The sequence below is a fragment of the Nicotiana tabacum genome, chromosome 7 (assembly GCF_000715075.1).
Source record: "Nicotiana tabacum cultivar K326 chromosome 7, ASM71507v2, whole genome shotgun sequence".
In the NCBI taxonomy this organism is placed as follows: Eukaryota; Viridiplantae; Streptophyta; class Magnoliopsida; order Solanales; family Solanaceae; genus Nicotiana; species Nicotiana tabacum.
The window spans coordinates 25,919,356-25,937,453 of record NC_134086.1 but is presented as its reverse complement, the minus strand read 5'-3'; the positions used below and the strand labels follow the sequence as shown (position 1 = coordinate 25,937,453).

At 36.7% G+C, this 18,098-nt stretch overlaps 1 protein-coding gene across 2 annotated transcripts; it reads right to left on the bottom strand.

Annotated features, from left to right (window-relative positions):
• Nucleotides 1-15,773: 15,773 nt before the first annotated feature.
• On the bottom strand, nucleotides 15,774-18,098 carry LOC107821440 (uncharacterized). 2 transcript variants are annotated; one of them, XM_075256759.1, is made up of 6 exons: nucleotides 17,686-18,098; nucleotides 17,265-17,406; nucleotides 16,934-17,039; nucleotides 16,720-16,821; nucleotides 16,515-16,574; nucleotides 15,774-16,373 (listed from the first exon to the last, which is right to left on the bottom strand). In XM_075256759.1, the coding sequence occupies exons 2-6, from the start codon at nucleotides 17,303-17,305 to the stop codon at nucleotides 16,089-16,091; spliced, it is 594 nt and encodes a 197-aa protein (XP_075112860.1). In that variant the 5' UTR covers nucleotides 17,306-17,406; nucleotides 17,686-18,098; the 3' UTR covers nucleotides 15,774-16,088. The 2 variants fall into 2 exon arrangements, with proteins under 2 accessions (XP_075112860.1, XP_016503360.1); XM_016647874.2 differs by having other exon boundaries at nucleotides 17,265-17,479; nucleotides 17,686-18,095.

The window sequence follows — 18,098 nt, the reverse complement described above, 5'->3', positions numbered from 1 at the left end:
AGGTTTGCTAGAGAAGACAACCCTTTTTATTTCACACATTTGAAGGGGCCTGTCCATGAAAGCCTTGTGGCTTTGGGGCAGAGTGAGTTCCATGGTAGAGTGGTGAGTGGTTGCCCAAGAGACTTTAGAGTGAGAGGTTGAGTAAAGCTCAGTAAAGAATGGATCTCCTTTTGGTCATAGATCCAGTTACCATTTTCTTCTTTGAGGGATAGGATTATGTTTCTCCTTCTTCTATTAAGGGTAGAAGTGTGAAAAAATCTGGGGCTGACATCACCCTCATTTAGCCAGTTGATCCGAGACTTTAGTTTTCAAAAGTCTTCCTCATTCTTGAGGATGAGATTCAGCTCATCATTAAGGTATGTTTCAAGCTTTTAAAGGAAGCTACTGAATTGGTAGCTAGGGGACTTTTGGATACCACAGATTCTGGCCATGAGTCTGTTTTTTTGATGGAAAATGTTTCCAAAGACTTCTTGGTTCCATTTGGTTGCCAGAGTTTTGAAATTTTCAGTGGATTGGAGGAGGGAGGATTGACCAGAGAAGGCTCTATTGATAATGCTGGGGAAGGAAGGGTGGCTAGGCCACATTGTTTCAAATCTGGAGGGCCTTGAGGGCTTGTTACTTAGGTGCCCCACCAGTTGAATTTTTAAAGGACAGTGGTCTGAATGGGTCCTAGTGAGGTGTTGAACAGTTGCCTCAGGGTACTATTCAATCCAACCTTCATTGGCAAAACACCTATAAATTCTTTCTAGGATTAGGGAAGTTCTGTTGGAATATCTTTTGTTAGTCTAGGTGTACTTGCTTCCTTTATACCCTAGGTCTATTAAGTGACACTTGTTTATGCAGTTCCAAAATAGGTTACTGTGGCTCAGGTTTACAGGGCTGCCCCCAAACTTGTCCCTGGCCTTCAAGACTTCATTGTCTCCACCTATGAACCAATTATTTCTTGTGTTATTGGAGATAGTGATTAGCTGCTCCCATAGGAACTTTCTTTCTATTAAAAGGTTACTAGCATAAATAGCTGAAAAAAGCCATGGAGGGTGATCTGGGCTTACCTTCACCATTGCGTGGATACCTTAGGGGGTAGTGGCTACTTCTTCCACATCTACGAGATCCTCCTTCCAAATAAACACGATTCCCCTAGATGGGCCTACCGCTAGAGACTGAATGATCATGTCAAAATCAAGGTTCTGGGTCAAGGTCTAATAGTCTGCCATCTTTGTTTCAAGCAAAACTAACATTATTGGTTTGTCATCCTCACCATCTCTAAACAGTGCCTTTTGAATTTGGCACTGCTTTGGAGATTCCTTGTTGGATGTTCTGGAGGGGTGGTGAGTTGTTCGTTCTCCTTGGAGTGGAAGATGAAGGTTTGGTTGGTAGGTCGATCGGAATGAAGACTGGTTCCACCGCTGGGTCATCTTTCATTAGATCTGGGAAGAAGGGGAGAGATTGAAAGCTCTGAAGGATGTGATTGTTGAGTGTTTGGGGTCTGTTATTGGTGATGGGCTGTCGTTGTTGGCCATCGATTTCCATAGGAGAGGACCAACCTCCACCAAGGCCTTGTTCAGGGCTTCCACCGTCACCCTAGCTAGGTGTGCCAGATTTTGCACTATCAGTGTCACCCTCCGATTGTCCAGGGTGAAATCATAGGAAAGGCCTTGCCCCTACAAGGCAACCTCCAACCATGAGGCCGGTTGGTGGTCCGGTGGTAGTGGGTGGGTGGAGATGGTGTTTGGAAGCAAATTTTTTGCCATTTTTATGCTTCTTTAGTTTACTACTTTGGGTAACGATGGGAGTGAGATTTAAGGGTTGTTCTCCCATCATGACCCCTTCTTGTGTCACATCTTGGATAGTGGAAAGGTTTCTGAGTATTGGGATTAGGGGGTTGGGTGTTCATTAATTGAGGATGTAATGGAGGTGACGGTTGTGGTCTTTTCGACTAGAGAAGGAGAGGAGTGCAGATAGGGCACTCAATTATCATTTTTGTCTCTTGGGATTTTTCCATTAGAGGGTGTTGTAGTAGATTTGGTAGGGAAAGCATAGGCTTTGGTGTTTGAGTGAGGAGTTGGGTTGTCAGTGGTTCCCATGGTGGAGTGCTCGTTTGGGTTTAAGGGACTGGCCCCATTGGGCGTTTCGCCCAGTATGATGATTGAGGCATTGGGGTTTGGGCTGATGTTCACTTGAGAATTGGGCTGATGATTTGAGTCAGTGGGGTCATCTGTTGTTGGCCTCGCTTTTCGTTTGGCTCTCGTGTTTGGCTGGTCACTTGGGCTTGGATATTGAGCACAAGAGGGTATTTTATTGGGCCAAATGACCTTCTTTTGTTTTTTTTGAGTACTGTTTAATGCGTTTTTTAAATTGTAGTTAAAATTATTTTTGTAGGAATTTACCTGAAATGGCGTCAAACATGTTTACCTGTACCTCTTCTGCCTGTGGAGTAGGCTGTGATTTATGCACTTTACCTTCATTGTTGATAACTGTTTTTGGTTGTCCCTGCTTGCGTCTTCGTGGGAAGGTGACAATCTTCCATTCACTTTCCTCTGGGGCTGGTTCCATTTGATGAACTTCTTGTGTTCCATTGGATACTGTGGAGGTATGTGGCTTATAGTTACACTTAGGAGCAGTGTGTCCTATCCTGCCACAACTGGTGCAAAGGGTTCCTTCGCCTTCGTAGATCACTGCTTGTTTATGATCTCCTATAATAACTATTGTTTCCACTGGAGTTTCTAGTGGTACTTGGATACAAATGCGTGCATATCTCCCCCTTAGGATAGAGGATGTACATTGGTCTATCTCGAGGAGTTTACCTAATTTCCTCCCAACGTTTTCCAATATAACCTTGTCATAGAACTCTGTTGGTAGTTGGGTAGCCGTATCCAAATGGCAGTAGAAGTGAGGTTGGCTTCTTGAGGGACAAATTTTGGTTCCCACTTTCGAACGGATAGGAAATGTCCAGAAATGAACGAAGGCCTTAGGTGTAGTGCCTTCACCATGGTTTCCTCTAAGCTAAATTTTACTATGTAGAAGTCCCACCCTAGGTCAATCAAGATTAACTGTTTAGATGGCTTGCATAGGTCAATTAGTTTAGATCGAAGCATGTGATGAGGCATCTTTCTTTTGAATATTTTGATGATTACCGAGTATCTCCATGGCGTATAAAGGCATTCCTTTTCTTCTTGTGAGAGGGGAATTGAGCCTTCAATGTGCTTTCCTTTATCCAACTCTGAGGTTGACTGGTTATCCATATCATAGTAGTTAGTTTGGTTGCACGCTTGCTTGTCCAGGAGCATTTCCTTGTAGGAGTGTTGAGGTGTTTCTACCTCCATTTAGATTTGTTTATCCGAAGGTTCCGGTGGAAATGGTGGTTTGACCAGTGGGGTTCCATGGTGTGGAGTTCGTTGGTGGGCTAGTAGAGAGAAATTTTTTTAGATTGCAAGGCGTTATTTCGATAGGCCTTGAAATCCCATTTCACTTCTAATTTCTAAACATTCACCCTTTGTTGACTTTTCTACTACTAAATTAATATTTCTGTTACTCCTTAATTAATCATTGATGAAAATTCGACTCATATATTCATTGTAATCCATTTATGAATTATTCTTTCTTAGCACTTACAATGGAGGAGCCAACCTGCAGCAGTCAAATTAGGTCAGTTTATTTGCTTTTCGGTAATTCATTTAACCTAATTCACTTATTTACTAGAAATAAAATAAATGCAATATTTCTTGAGCAAAGTTTATTGATTTTACTCACTAAATAGGTATTTTTTCTAATCTTTTTTGGGTATGGTTGCCCAAGTCAGCTAGACAACCCATATAGTTTAACAAAAAATTGTTTTTGTGGTCAAAGCAAATAATATACTCCATCCGGTCCAATTTAAGTGATTTTTGGCCTTTTTTTGTGGTTCACAATATTTGATTTTTTCAGATATCAAGAAGGAATTAACTTCTTCTTTTCAAATTTGTCCTTGGAGTAAAGAACCTAGGAGTAGTTTGTTATAAGTTCAATGAACAAACTAAGGTTAATATGGTCAATTTTATTATTATTTAATGCTAAAAGATGAATGTCTTAATATGCGTGAAAATAGTCAAAAAATCACTTAAATAAACCGGAGTAATAATTTGGGTTTCTAGTAACTAATTTTGCTTCACTTTTCCTAATATAACCAGACTTGGAAATAAAGGAAATAAAATTTTGAGAGAATAAGGAAAAAACAATCTTATTGACGATCCCAACTTCTTTTCAGAACAAGATCTTCACATAGCAGAAAGTAAAAATGTAAGCAATGATAATATTATTTCGTGAATTATGTGATGATCGTATAAAATATGGTAAGGGAATTTATATAAGGGTATAATATGTAACTGTTTTGCCCCTCTCAATTCTTGCCCGTTATTAACATTAACTATATTAATTGCCCGTTACTTGAGTTATTCGTAATGATTATAGTAAAAATAGCCAATCGCGCATAATCAAGGATTGTGCAGATTTCTTTTCCTTATTCGTAGCTATTAATGAATCTTCTTCTTTTGTAGTCTTTAATCATGCATCTCGTGTCTATCTCTTCTATCCCAGTTGTTAGATGCAATATCTTTGTAAATAATCCTGCAGGTATTTTGCTCACGCCTCATCATTCTTTTTTATTGCTCTAATTCTAATGCCACCTGCCAGCTTATCATTAATCCACGTGTCAAGTCTATTTTTCCACCAATACAATATCCTTTTGCATAGCTTTTGGAGCTTTGTTTTTTTCCTTTTCTTTTTGTTATACTTTATTCATGTCAGTTGCTTTGTACTTATATATAATTTATGGAGCTACAACCAAACAACCTTGGTTCTGATCTTGCGAATGGAGAAAATGAATACAGGTAATTTAATTGCATGTTTAGTTCTATATATGCTTGGGATCAAAAATACATGCATGGCGAGTAAAACTTTTTATTTCTCTCATGTGACTTTTAGGAGATTTATATATATGATAGTTACTTTTACCGTTCACCTTTCTGTGGGAGAGAATTTTAGGTTTCTATCATTTCTTGATTGGATTTTGTTGTAAATAACCACAATAAATTTTCTGTTACCCAATTGGCAAGCATTAAGATAAATATCTTGTTACGCTGTGTCTTATCATTTTTAATTAGTATCATTCTAATCATATAATATTGTTCCTTCCTCGAATTAATTAGCTTGTTCTCAAATTATTATTTTTGTATTCTAATTATTTAATTGCTGGTTACGAAAAGATCTGATTCATATTCCTAATTACATTCTTGATTACAAGGTACAGAAGGTAAAATTGTTATCTATATACTATTGACAATCCCATAATTGTTACCACCCGGAAACTGGTGTCACAATCTAGGAACCTACTATGAATATCTACAAACATTGGTCTGAAAGAAAATACATCTGTTTCGAAGAAAAGAAAACAAGAATGTAGAAACATAGGAGGAGACGCCAAGGCCTGTGGACGCTAGCAAGACTACCTTGGGTCTCCTAGATGAAATGTCCGCAACCAACCTCTCGATCAGCCACTACCAGCTCCAAAATCTGCACAGAAAGTGCAGAGTGTAGTATCAGTATAACCGACCCCATGTACGAGTAGGTGCCGAGCCTAACCTCGACGAGGTAGTGACGAGGCTACGGCAAGGCAATTACAATATAACCTGCATACAGTATGTAATAAAGCGAGAAGAAAACAAAATGAATACGGAGTTGAAATATCTTATTAGTACTCAGCTATAACAAATCCTTAAGTGAGATACAGAATTACAGAATAATTCATAGCAGAGGAAGGATATATAACAATAAACTGATGTGGCATGTATCCCGATCCCACCATATAATCCGTAACAATATGAAAATTCACCCTTATTACTCCGTATCAATCCACCCTTATTCCTCCTGTTGCAGTGTGCAACCCGATCCCACCGTACAATATCAATTCACCCTTATTACTCCTCAATATATCACCCTTATTTCTCCTGTTGCGGCGCCCAACCCGATCCCACCAGACAATTACATTTCACCCTTATTCCTCCTATTGCGATGTGCAACCCGATCCCACCATATCAGTACCAATCACACAATAAGAACAAAAATTTCGGCTCAAAACCCGCCACGCTATTTAAGCTTCAAACCAAAGCAAACAGAAGGCTATACAATTATGAAACTTTACTCAATTAATACTACACAACGAGACCAACCAAAATACACCATGAAATACCGATAAACCAACTTAAACCAATAATATAATAAAATGAAACTACGGAATAGTTAATACCTTCAATAAAGAAACAATATCTAACAAGAAGCAATTAAACATGGAAACACCAATAAGCATGTAGCAGTTAAGACAGGAAGACAATATATTAGGAACAGGGAAGGGAACGGGCTAAACAAATAATTTGGCAGTGTATAGGTACTCGTCACCACACCTATACGCCACACACATGAAATTTCACATAGCAATTAAGTCGAGAATCCCTATTCCCTCGGGTCAAAGTTAGACCAAACACTTACCTCAATCCAACGGCCAACTCAAAGTTCAATTGCCGCTTTTCCTTTAGTTTCCACCTCCGAACCACTCGTATCTATTGATAATTAACTTAATAACATCAATTATCGCTAAAGAAATCAATTCCAATACATAATTATAAGTTTTCCAATATTTTTCCCAAAAAGTCAAAATCGACCCCAGGCCCGCTTGGTCAAAACTTGAGGTTCGGATAATGTGATGACCCAAAATGTCATCTTTAAATTAAATAATTATCTCGGTATTTTTAAGACCTTGAAAAATGGTATCAATAATTTCTCGACTTGCGTGCGCAATCCGTATAATTTTCCGAAAGGTTTTTATGTGAAAAATGAATTAAATTGTGAACTAGAGCTTTAAAACTCAACTAAGTTGACTTCGGTCAATATTTTGAGCAAACGAACCCGGATAAAAGTTTTGACCATTTCGGTAGTTCCGTATCGTGATTTGGGACTTGGTCATATGCCCAAAATCTAATTTGGAGGTCCCTAGATTAAATTATCGTCATTTAACGGAATCTAGAAATCGAAGGTTAAAGATTTCCTAGGTTTGACCGGAGAGCTGACTTTTTGATATCAGGGTCGGAATCTAGTTCTAAAAATTTTTCTAGCTTTGTTATGTCATTTATGACTTGTGTGCAAAATTTGAAGTCAATCAGACTTGATTTGATAGGTTTTTGCATCGAATATAGAAGTTGGATGTTCTTAGTTTCATTAGGCTTGAATGGGGGTGTGATTCACGATTTTAGCATTATTTGATGCGATTTGAGATTTCGACTAAGTCTATATTATGTTTTAGGACTTGTTGGTGTATTTTGTTAAGGTCCCGAGGGTCTCGGGTGGATTTCGGAAGGTTAACGGATATAAAAAGGCTGCTGAATTTTCTCTTACAACATGTGAACAGTACCGTGTACATTACCCCATGAATAGTACCATGTACAATCATGTACAGTACCCCCGTGAACAGTACCCCGTGAACAGTACCCATGCGTGAACAGTACCCCCGAATTCTGGACAGAATGTTTATTTCTGAAAATGGGACTATCCCATTTTCCATTTTTGTCAAATTGGAGCTCGAGAAGAGGTGATTTTCGGGAGATTTTCAGAGAAAACAACGGGGTAAGTGTTCTTAACTTAATTTTGGTTAGATTACCCGAATCTATTACTAGTTTTGGTATTAAATCTATGAATTTAGTTGGAAGAGTTTGAAAACTCTCTCGGATAGATTTGAGGATTTGAGGGTCGAAATGTTATCGAAATTTAGTAATTTTGGTATGGTTAGACTCGTGGTTGGATGAGGTTTCATATTCCGTATTTTTTGTCGAGTTCCGAGATGTGGGCCCCACGCGCGAATTTTTAGTGCAATTTTGGATTTTTAATGAAAAATGTAGAATTTCATATGGAATTAATTCCTATAATTTTTATTGACTAAATCGAATTGTTTATGACTAGATTTGAGAATTTCGGGCACGAATTCGCGAGGCAAAAGCTTGTTGGAATTTTGAATTGGTTGCAAAGCGAGGTAAGTGTTTGGTCTAACCTTAGCTTGAGGGATTAGGAGTTGTGTCCTATCTGTTATGTGTTATTTGTTGAGTACGACGTATAGGCATGGTGACGAGTATCTATACGTTGGTGTCAAGCATGCCCGTGAGTCTTATACTTTGATTAATCTGACTCCGTTTCGTAGTGTATATGCTCTATATGATAATTTCTATTGAGGAATATGACTTGTGGAAGTATTATTGTTTTGGTGTTGTTTCCCTTGCCGGGATGTTATTGTTTTGATGTTGTTTTCCTTGCGGGGATTTGATTGTTGTACTATTGTTCCCTTACCGAGATTTTATAGCGATTTCATATTTTTCCTTGTCCTTATTTCTTGTGATTGTTGTTTGGGTGAGGAAGAATGTTAAAGCACAAAGGGTGATGTCGTGTATGATTTTGTGAAGAAGAGTGTAAAGTACGAAGGTTGATGCCGTGCCGCACGATGTACAATTCCGTGCCGATTATATTGATTTTATGGCGAGGAAGAGTGTAAAGCACGAAGGGTGATGCCGTGCAGTTTATATTGATTCTTATGGTGAGGACGAGAGTAAAAGCACGAAGGGTGATGCCGTGCACTTGTCCTTGATTTTTCCTGATTCTAACTGAGTTATGTTGTCCTGTACGTTTATTTACTGATTTTCCGTTATTACTTGATTTTATTTTGATGTTATAGATTCTCTTACCCTATTTGCCTTGTGTTTGTTGTTTGGGTGAGGAAGAGTGTAAAGCACGAAGGGTGATGCCATGTATTGTTTTGGTGAGAGAGTGTTAAAGCACGAAGGGTGATACCGTGTATTGTTTTGGTGAGAGAGTGTTAAAGTACGAAGGGTGATGCCGTGCACTTTCTGTTTGTTGTGTTTACTTGTTATTAACAATTCAAGTGTATTAACTTTTTAGATACCTTTACTGTTGTGATCCTTTGTGTTGGAATCCATAGTGTTTACAATACCTCACCTTATTTTTTATAATATGTCCAATACTTCAAATTTCAAAAATTGTTACATTTTTAACTCAATTGATTTCTCAACTAAAGTTTCCTTAAACCGTTTGAGGTTGTACTTTACTTTAAAAGGAATTTCTATTATGTTTTGATTTATTAATTTCTCGTATTAAAGGTAATGATTCCTTCGATATTGTACTTTAATTGAAAATGGTATTTTCTTTATCAAATGATTTCTAAAAATAACTTCATCTTTTCTTGTTGATTTCCTAATTGGGTTGGAAATTGTACTCTACTTTATGTTAAGTGAATGAGGCTCCTTGAACATTCTTAATTGTATTGGGTTATGGAACCTATGAGCTGAGTAACATGAGAATATTGTTGTGCAATGTGAGACAGAAATATGTGGGCACAAGGTGCCGGGGAAAATATTATGGTTTTATTTAATGGCACGTGAGTTGTCCGTGCGGTTGTGACATAAATATGGGCACGAGGTGCCGTGAAAATATGAAAATGGGCTGAGACCTATATTATTTATGATTATGAAATGAGGTGTCACAATGTGACCTTTACTCGAAAGAATTATATTCGAAAGATGCTTATCTGAAAGATATTTATTTGAAGGAAATATATTCGAAATATATTTATTGAAAAACATATTATCTTAGAGATTATTACTTGAAGGATTTATAGGCGAAAGATTTATATTTGAAGGACTTGATTAATTGATTGCACTTATATTTATTATTTGTTGAGAAACATTTATGGTGCTCTTGTCGCCTGCTATTTATATCCCAGGTTGATCATTGTTGCCATTATTGTTATCTGCTTCCTATTATTTTTGTACGCTATCTTGCACGGGTTTATTTGGTAGTCTGGTCCTAGCCTCGTCACTACTTTGCCGAGGTTAGGCTAGGCACTTACCATCACATGGGGTCGGTTGTGCTGATACTACACTTCTGTACATTTTTGTGTACAGATCCCAGTGCGGTAGACTTCGGACCGCAGTGAGATTGTTGTTTCTTGTTCATCGGGCGATCCGAGGTAGTCCTGCAGGCGTTCGCAGGCCTTGGCGTCTCCTTCTATCTACTATTCATGTTTCTTTCATGTATTTTCAGAGATAGTGTTGTATTTATTTCTTTCAGAACTTTATTTGTAGTACTCCTAGACAGTTTGTGAAGTTGTGACACCAGTCTTGGGTAGATTTGGTATGGATTGGTATTAGCAATATTATTAAATCTTTACAATGTAGTCTTCCGCTTATTCAATTCTGTTGTTATCTAATTGTTGGCTCTTAACCGTTATCAGATTAAAAATGGAAATAAGGTAGATAGTTCAATTGGTTGGCTTGCCTAGCTTTCACTAGTAGGCGCCATCACGACTCCCGAGGGTGGGAAATCCGGATCGTGACAGACCAAAACCTGTTCACCCCCGAGCCCAAATATGTAATTAGTTTAGAAATTTGACCTCAAATCGAGGTCTAAATTTCAATTATATAAAAAACCATAATTCTACCCAAACCCCCAGTTTTCACCATGAAATCCCTAAATTTTTGGTTGAATTCTTGTAAAATGAAGTGAAAGATTGAAAGAAACAAGTTAAGAATCACTTACCTATGATTTAGGGAAGAATTGATCTTTGAAAAATCGACTAGAGAGTTTCTTGCGTTTGGAAGTTTTGAACAATGAGAAAAATCCCGTCTAAGTCAAGACTTATCAGCTGCAGATATTGCATTTGCGACCTGAACTTCGCATTTGCGAAGCTCGCAAATGCGAGAAAAGTATTGCAAATGTAAACTCCCTCACATTCCTGTAGCCATCGCGAATGTGAAGTTCCAGTCGCAAATGCGAACTTGGACTTTCGCAAATGCGAACTTTTTTATTGCAATTGCGAACTAACCAGAGCCCCTCCCATGGTGGCAAATGCGAACATTCTTCGCTAATGCGAGGCTCGCATTTGTGAGTCAGACCTCGCATTTGTGAGCCAGACCTCGCATTTGCGAGATCTGCAGACGCGAAGCATACCAGCAAATTTTCTTAAGTCCAAATTATTCTGTAGCCTATCCGAAACTCACCCGAGCCCTGGGGGCTCCAAACCAAACATGCACACAAGTCTTAAAATATCATACGAACGTGCTCGTGCGATCAAATCGCCAAATAATACCTAGAACTACGAATTTAGCACCAAATTGCATGAAATTTTCAAGAAAGTTTTAAAACTTCTATTTTCTCAACCAAAGGTCTGAATCACGTCAAATCAGTCACGTTTCTCACCAAATTTCACAGAGAGGATATAAATGTTAAATTAAACCTGTACCGGCCTCCGGAACCAAAATACGGGCCCGATACCAACGAGATCAAACATTAATCAAATTCTTTAAATCATTCGATTTTCAGTCTTACAATTTTCATCAAAAATTTATTTCTCGGGCTTGAGACCTCAGAATTTCGATTCCGGGCATACAGCGAGATCCCATATTTTACTACGGATCCACCGGAACCGTTAAAACACAGGTCCGGATCCGTTTTCTCAAAATGTTGATCGAAGTCAAATAAAATTAACTTTTTAGGCCAAAAAATTATTATTTCATCAATTTTCCACATAGAAGCCTTCCGGAAACGCATCCGGACTGCGCACGCAAATCGAGGAGAAATAAAATTAGATTTTTAAGACGGAAACATGGAATCGAGTTCTAAAACATAAAATGACCCTTTGGGTCATCACAATTTTTCTTGTTTCCAAACCTGTATTTGAGAGGGGGGAGGGGGGCTAAACTATTTGTTCAATGTTTGTGTACAATATGTAATTAAAAACTTTGTGTTGAAATTTTAAGCTAGCGTTTGGACATAGATTTAGTTGAAACTTGAAAAAATAATTTTTGAAGTAGTTTTGAATAATAATTTTTGGAAGTTGAAATTATGTTTGACATGCATTTTATTTGAAAAAAAATTGAAGTTTTGTGAGTGGGAGAACAAGCTTCACCCAAAATCTACCCTGAACTAGATTTTAGGAACTTGAAAAATAATTTCAGAAAATTTTCACAAATAAATTATTAATCTATGAACAAACAATGTTTTCAAAAAAGATTTGAAAAAACGTTGCCAAAATATATGGCCAATTCTCAGATTTTTCAAAACATTTCTATGGAATATCTATCTAAATTCTTCACATTCTTTTATGGAATACCTATCTAAATTCTTCACATTCTCTTAATATTAAGTCTTTTGAAATTGTTATACATGCATATAACAATAAAGATAAGCATTCATACAATTCTAATTAAATGGCTAATTTTGTCCACATTTCACACATTTATTAATAATACAGATGTGACTATCAAAATTTAATACCTATTGATATGAGTCACATGCGCAACGTATGCCCAAAAATTAGTTAGCTGAAGTACACTATGTCAAGAGTATCTTTGTGTCCGTCTAGCCGAACACCATTGACATGCATCTGGCTTGATTCTTGTGTTGATGAATTAATTTATTTTCCGAAAAGAAATTCCAATATTCCAAACAAAGAAACTTTAATAAGCTAAATGCACACGAGTTCATCGCTAAAACACGAGTTCGACGACTTATCAAAAAAATTGGTACGATAAAGTCAGTTCATATTTGAGAAGACAATTAACCAAAGGAATTCCTTTTCAGTTCAATACTATCATAGTACAGTTTGTGGGGTTGATTTTTTTACCTCGTGATTTCGTAAACTGCATAACTACATAGGCGGAATCATAATTTTAATTCCGTTGGTTCAAAGGTTCCAACCACTAGACTAATCACCTTATTTAATTTTGGGGGCATAGTTTAATATTTTCAGCAATTTCAATCTTTTACATAGATAAATTCAGGTCTAGATTAAAAGTTTTAGGTTCACAACGTTAAACGAACTCATATCTATATAGCACGTCACATGAAAATGCTTATAATTAAGGGTGCGTTGGTACGAAGAAAAATATTTTTCAATTTTCTCATGTTTGGTTAGTTTAAATATTTTGGAAAATATTTTCCTTATGAATTCATTTTCTTTCAATTGGAGGAAAATGTTTTCCTTATCAAGAGAAAGAAAAATATTTTCCAAAACTTCTTCTCAACCTTCCCCACCCTCACCAATCCATCCCACCCCCTCTCTTCAAAAAAGTCCTTTTTTTAAATTTCAGTTTTTCTGTTATCACCCACTCTACTACCCCTCCACCCCCACTGCCCCCTCCTGCAAAAAACAATTATTTCTTTTACCTTTTTTTTTTTTTTGCAATTTCAAATTTCTGTTTTTTCATTTTTCTTCACCAATCACCCCCACCCCGCACAATTTTTTTAACTTTTACTTTTTTTTTGTAATTTCAAATTTCTGTTTTTTCGTTTTTCTGCACCACTCCCCCTCCCCCGCACAATTAGGTTTGATTGTCCATCTTTTTGATATATATCAGGCATTTCATTCTCCGGATAATTCAAATCGAAGCAATTGGATGTCCAGCTCGGGCCTATATGACATGACCGATCAATAGATCCATCTTTGTCTTATATTCCATACATCACACTAGATATATATCATATTCATGGAATACGATTCACTTTCAAGATGCCTTGGTGGTGAAATGGTAGACACGCGAGAATCAAAATCTCGTGCTAAATAGCATGGAGGTTCGAGTCCTCTTGAAGGCATAATATTGAGAATGCTCATTGAATGAACATTCTCAATAAGAGAGCTCGGATCGAATCGGTACTCGGTTTAAAGGTTCAAAATTTTACAAGTTCCAACGTTATGAGTTCGAAAGTTTATGTGTTTGAAAGTTTACGAGTTTAGAAATTATAAAGTTTACGGGTTCGAAATTCCGCGGTTTCGAAAGTTTATGAAATTTGTGGGTGCGGAAAGTTGTAGGTTTGAAAGTTTATGGCTTCATGTTTATTATATCTAAATTATTTATGAATACTCTTGAGAAGTCATTTTCCTTAATTTGTGTACCAAACACCGGAAAATGAATAAGATTACTACTTGTTTTCCAAGAAAATATTTTCTTGGGAAATATTTTCCGCGAAAAATATTTTCCGTTATACCAAACACACCCTAAATCTCATCTAATATCTTTGTACGTGGGAGTAATAGTTTTAATTTTGCTTTATAACGAAATTCATTAAAAAAATGAATTATAAGTTGTTTCATATTTATTGAGTGAATATGAAGTCCTTTGGTGCTGTAAGTATAAAGTAAACTAATCGTATGAAGAAGAATAAAATATGTACTTTGTATGCAACTTTTGTGAATATTGTCTGTTTAAAAGTTTTTATTTCTAAAATTTAATATTATTTAACATGTATTAAGAAGGATGAACATTATTAAACTAGCAACAATATAGCCAACAAAAAGATAAATATGAAATACAGTATAACATTTAATTTTGCTAAATTTGCAAGCTTCGCATTGAGAACCCTCTCAACTAGGGATGGCAATTGGGGCAGGGCAGGGCGGGGCGGGGCGGGGTAGGGCAAACAGTAAACGAGGCAGGGCAGGGAAATATGTAAATGGGAAGGGGCGGGGCAGGGTAGGGCAGGGCAAAACTATATTTTTAAAATTTTTTAATGGGGCAGGGCAGGTTGTAGGTCAGCCCCTTGCTTACTTTATTGTTCATGTCTTCTTTTTCATAAATTGATATTGAAGTAGTTAGAGGATGTCACACACACAAATTTGGAATAATACCTTTAAAGGATGGTAGAATTTTCTACGTATTAATGAATGTAACATGAAAGCTACAATTAAAGAAATAGACAATCTAAAGTATACATACTATGCGTTATCTTGAGAGTGAGAGAAGCCATGTGTTGTATGATTTTCAACCGTGACATTTACTAATGCCAACTTTAATTGTTCGCAATTTATAATTCGTGATAAAATTTTAAAAAGAATGCCGAAGTCCCTTCTTAATTGTCAATATTTATAAAGACAAATATTGACAATTAAGAAACAAATATAATTGCAATATAATTGAAATATTGAAATATTGAAACAAATATAATTGCAACAAATATTGAAATGTAATTGCAATATTTCAATACATGTTAAAAATTATGTATCTTCTCATAGTTAATCTTCGAAGATGATGGTTAAAAACCAAATAACACGTTAATCTTCGAAGATGATGGTTTAAAATAAAGATGATGTTCTTTGTTTTTCTTTGGTATAAATATACGGGTAAGATAAAGTATTTACTGGAAAATGAAAAAAAAAATGAAAATGAATCTAAACGGGGCAGGGCTTAACAGGGCAAAATTTTGGAATAAGGCTAAACAGCGCAGGGCAGGGCGGATCAAAATCTTAGTGGGTCAAAGGTTGCCCTGCCCCACCCTGCCCTGCCCCGCCCCAATTGCCATCCCTAAATTTATGCATCCATTATATACTTCTTTGGCACCATCATTGCAAGCTATGGTACAACCTGCAAGGGTTCTTCCTTTTACAGTTAGAATCACGAGTAGTTCGTAGCTCTATGTGAGGGTAACATACATCTGACTGAAGCTTTTTCCCTAGATAAGCACCAAATTAATTCTATCTAGATCACTATCTCTTGAAAAAATATCATAAAATGCATATAAACTAAGTAACACATGTTCTTTACAAATCAACAAGCTAGAAGCCAACATAACTTAGTCAACATAATGATTTTTTATCATCAGTCACATCCACTAATGTCTTTTTATTCTCTAGTTAGCCTTCCTCCCCCCCCCCCCCCCCCGCCAACAACCCCACTTTTATACTTGTGGTCAAATAGGGAAGATATGGTAGTAAAATAGAGGGAAAATGAAATTGCAGATTAGGAATCCTATCAAAAGAAACAAGAAAGTAAAGACGAAAACACTAATAAATATGCACCCAAGGGTATGGCATACTGATCAATAAGGTGAGTGCAAAAATTGAAGGCCAGGGAACACTAGGTGATTTTTTCCCATCTGCCTAAGCCTTAATGAATAGAGTTACTCGTTATCTACACCGGTGGGAGATAGCAAGTACCCTGTAGAATAGTCGATATGTGCATAAACTGGCGCTAACACCAATGTTGTAAAAAAAACACTAATGGATATCAATGAAAACCTATCTTCCTCATTTCTAGTTTCGCTATAAAGGACCATTTTAAACACATAAAGTGATAGGGTCTTTTCATTAAATAAATTTCCATTAGGTAATAACCTATCCATTTTCCAACAGATATATGCTCATCTACTATTATGATAAAATAATCAGCACGATGAACTCTTGAAACAAGCCAAAAATAAAACCAAACTAGACCTTCTTCATCTGTCGATACAGAATTTAATTCACAACCACTTCTTATTTGGCAACCTCTCTTCTCCAGCTCATCCTTAACCTACATTCAATGTCCCCATCAAATACTCTCAAGGATGACACATGCTTAACATATCATGCAAGAAAGTGAAAATTGGTAATTGCCTGAAATTTTTCTCGGGGAAATAGTAAAAACTTTGTGGTATCTATGAATAAAATTCACCTTGTTTATAGATGTATGTGATCCCCATCTTACAGTGAGCAACTGAGGGAGACCAAAGAGCTTTAAATAAAGAACAAAAGCACCCTTAGGCACAAGTATAATAAAATGATATATGTAAGCATTCAAATTCAGTCTCTTGCATTTAACAATTGGGTATAATCTACACACAAAGTACGCTAATTGAACAGTTGATGAGTGGAAGAACCTGAAGAAGATGGTGGTTGCGGAAGAATGAAAGAATGTAATAAACAGAAAAGCCCATTACTCCTTCTAGGGGACAGGACCAGATTGAAGAACATATTGGAATCTGTGAAACATATGAGTAAATTGCTTATAGCAAGGACAATTTGTTGAGTGAACAAAAAGCGTATTGCACCTATCAAATCAATAACTACGACAATCGCACTGTCACCACTCACCAGATAAGCCTTCAGAAATAACTCCGAACAGCCATTTGACTTAATAAATTGCCCTATTGTTTCATCGCGACCAATGTCAGGATTGTTGTCGAGTGCTTCAAGGTAACTGCAATGTGATCAGAAACACATTCGTGATGAAATAAACTTCATTGGAGATAGCTCTTTCCTTGACACATATATAAAGAAAGCATACAAAACAGAACGATCTAGTCCATTTTAATCAAATGCATGAACAAAGAAGACTCTGTGCTCTAAATTTCTAATGGGATGAGTAAATCAACAAATTGCTCAAATAAGAAGGCATATTTAAAGACAAATAAGTTATTGGTACCTTATGACATCCTGCTTGAACTTGATAATTTCTCTAATCATTTGCCAAAAATATGGATTCAAGACATTCTTCTTCTGTGCAAACAAACTAGAGATTCCATTTCGGGTACCCCATTTGCAACCACGGCCTTGGTCTAAGCTCACTGAAAATGACATATTAGAGATCTCCATAACTCCGAGGAACTCAAAAAATTCCATCATATTTGGATAAGTTACCTGTCAATTACACCATTTCAGCATTAACATGTCGAATTCATGAGCCCGCCCTTTAGTGCAGGGGCGAATGTAGATCATATGAATCAATAATTTGAAGGATTGCGTATAGGAGTTCGTAACACGCAGCGGAAGACAATAACAATCTTAGGAAGATCCTTTCGTGTTTAAAATTTATTTACATGTCAAAGATCGGATCTAAGACGTACCTGGTGAAGAAAGTCTCGTTTCAAATTCTTCGATAGTGCGAAGACTCTATGCGTATCCACACCGAGACCGATCCTTGCTATCAACTCTTTGATTAATGAAACCCGTAAACAAATTGAATGAAAACACCTGACTGAATTTTCTCAAAATTTCAGCTTTTTCGGAACGGTACAAGGAAACTAATTTTCCTTCTCAAAGTATGCTCTCTCTTTATTTGTGTAGCTCTGCCAAACCCTTTTGTACCGTCCTTCGTTTTTCACCGTAATTTAAATATATACATATATGTATCACGTAAATAATACTTTTCCAATAGAATAAGGAAAAGTCAGAAGCGTTGGTATGGGCAAAAAGAAAGACGTGACTTAACCAAATATGAAATTGGACTTTTCTTTCCATAATTTTTAATGGGAAAATT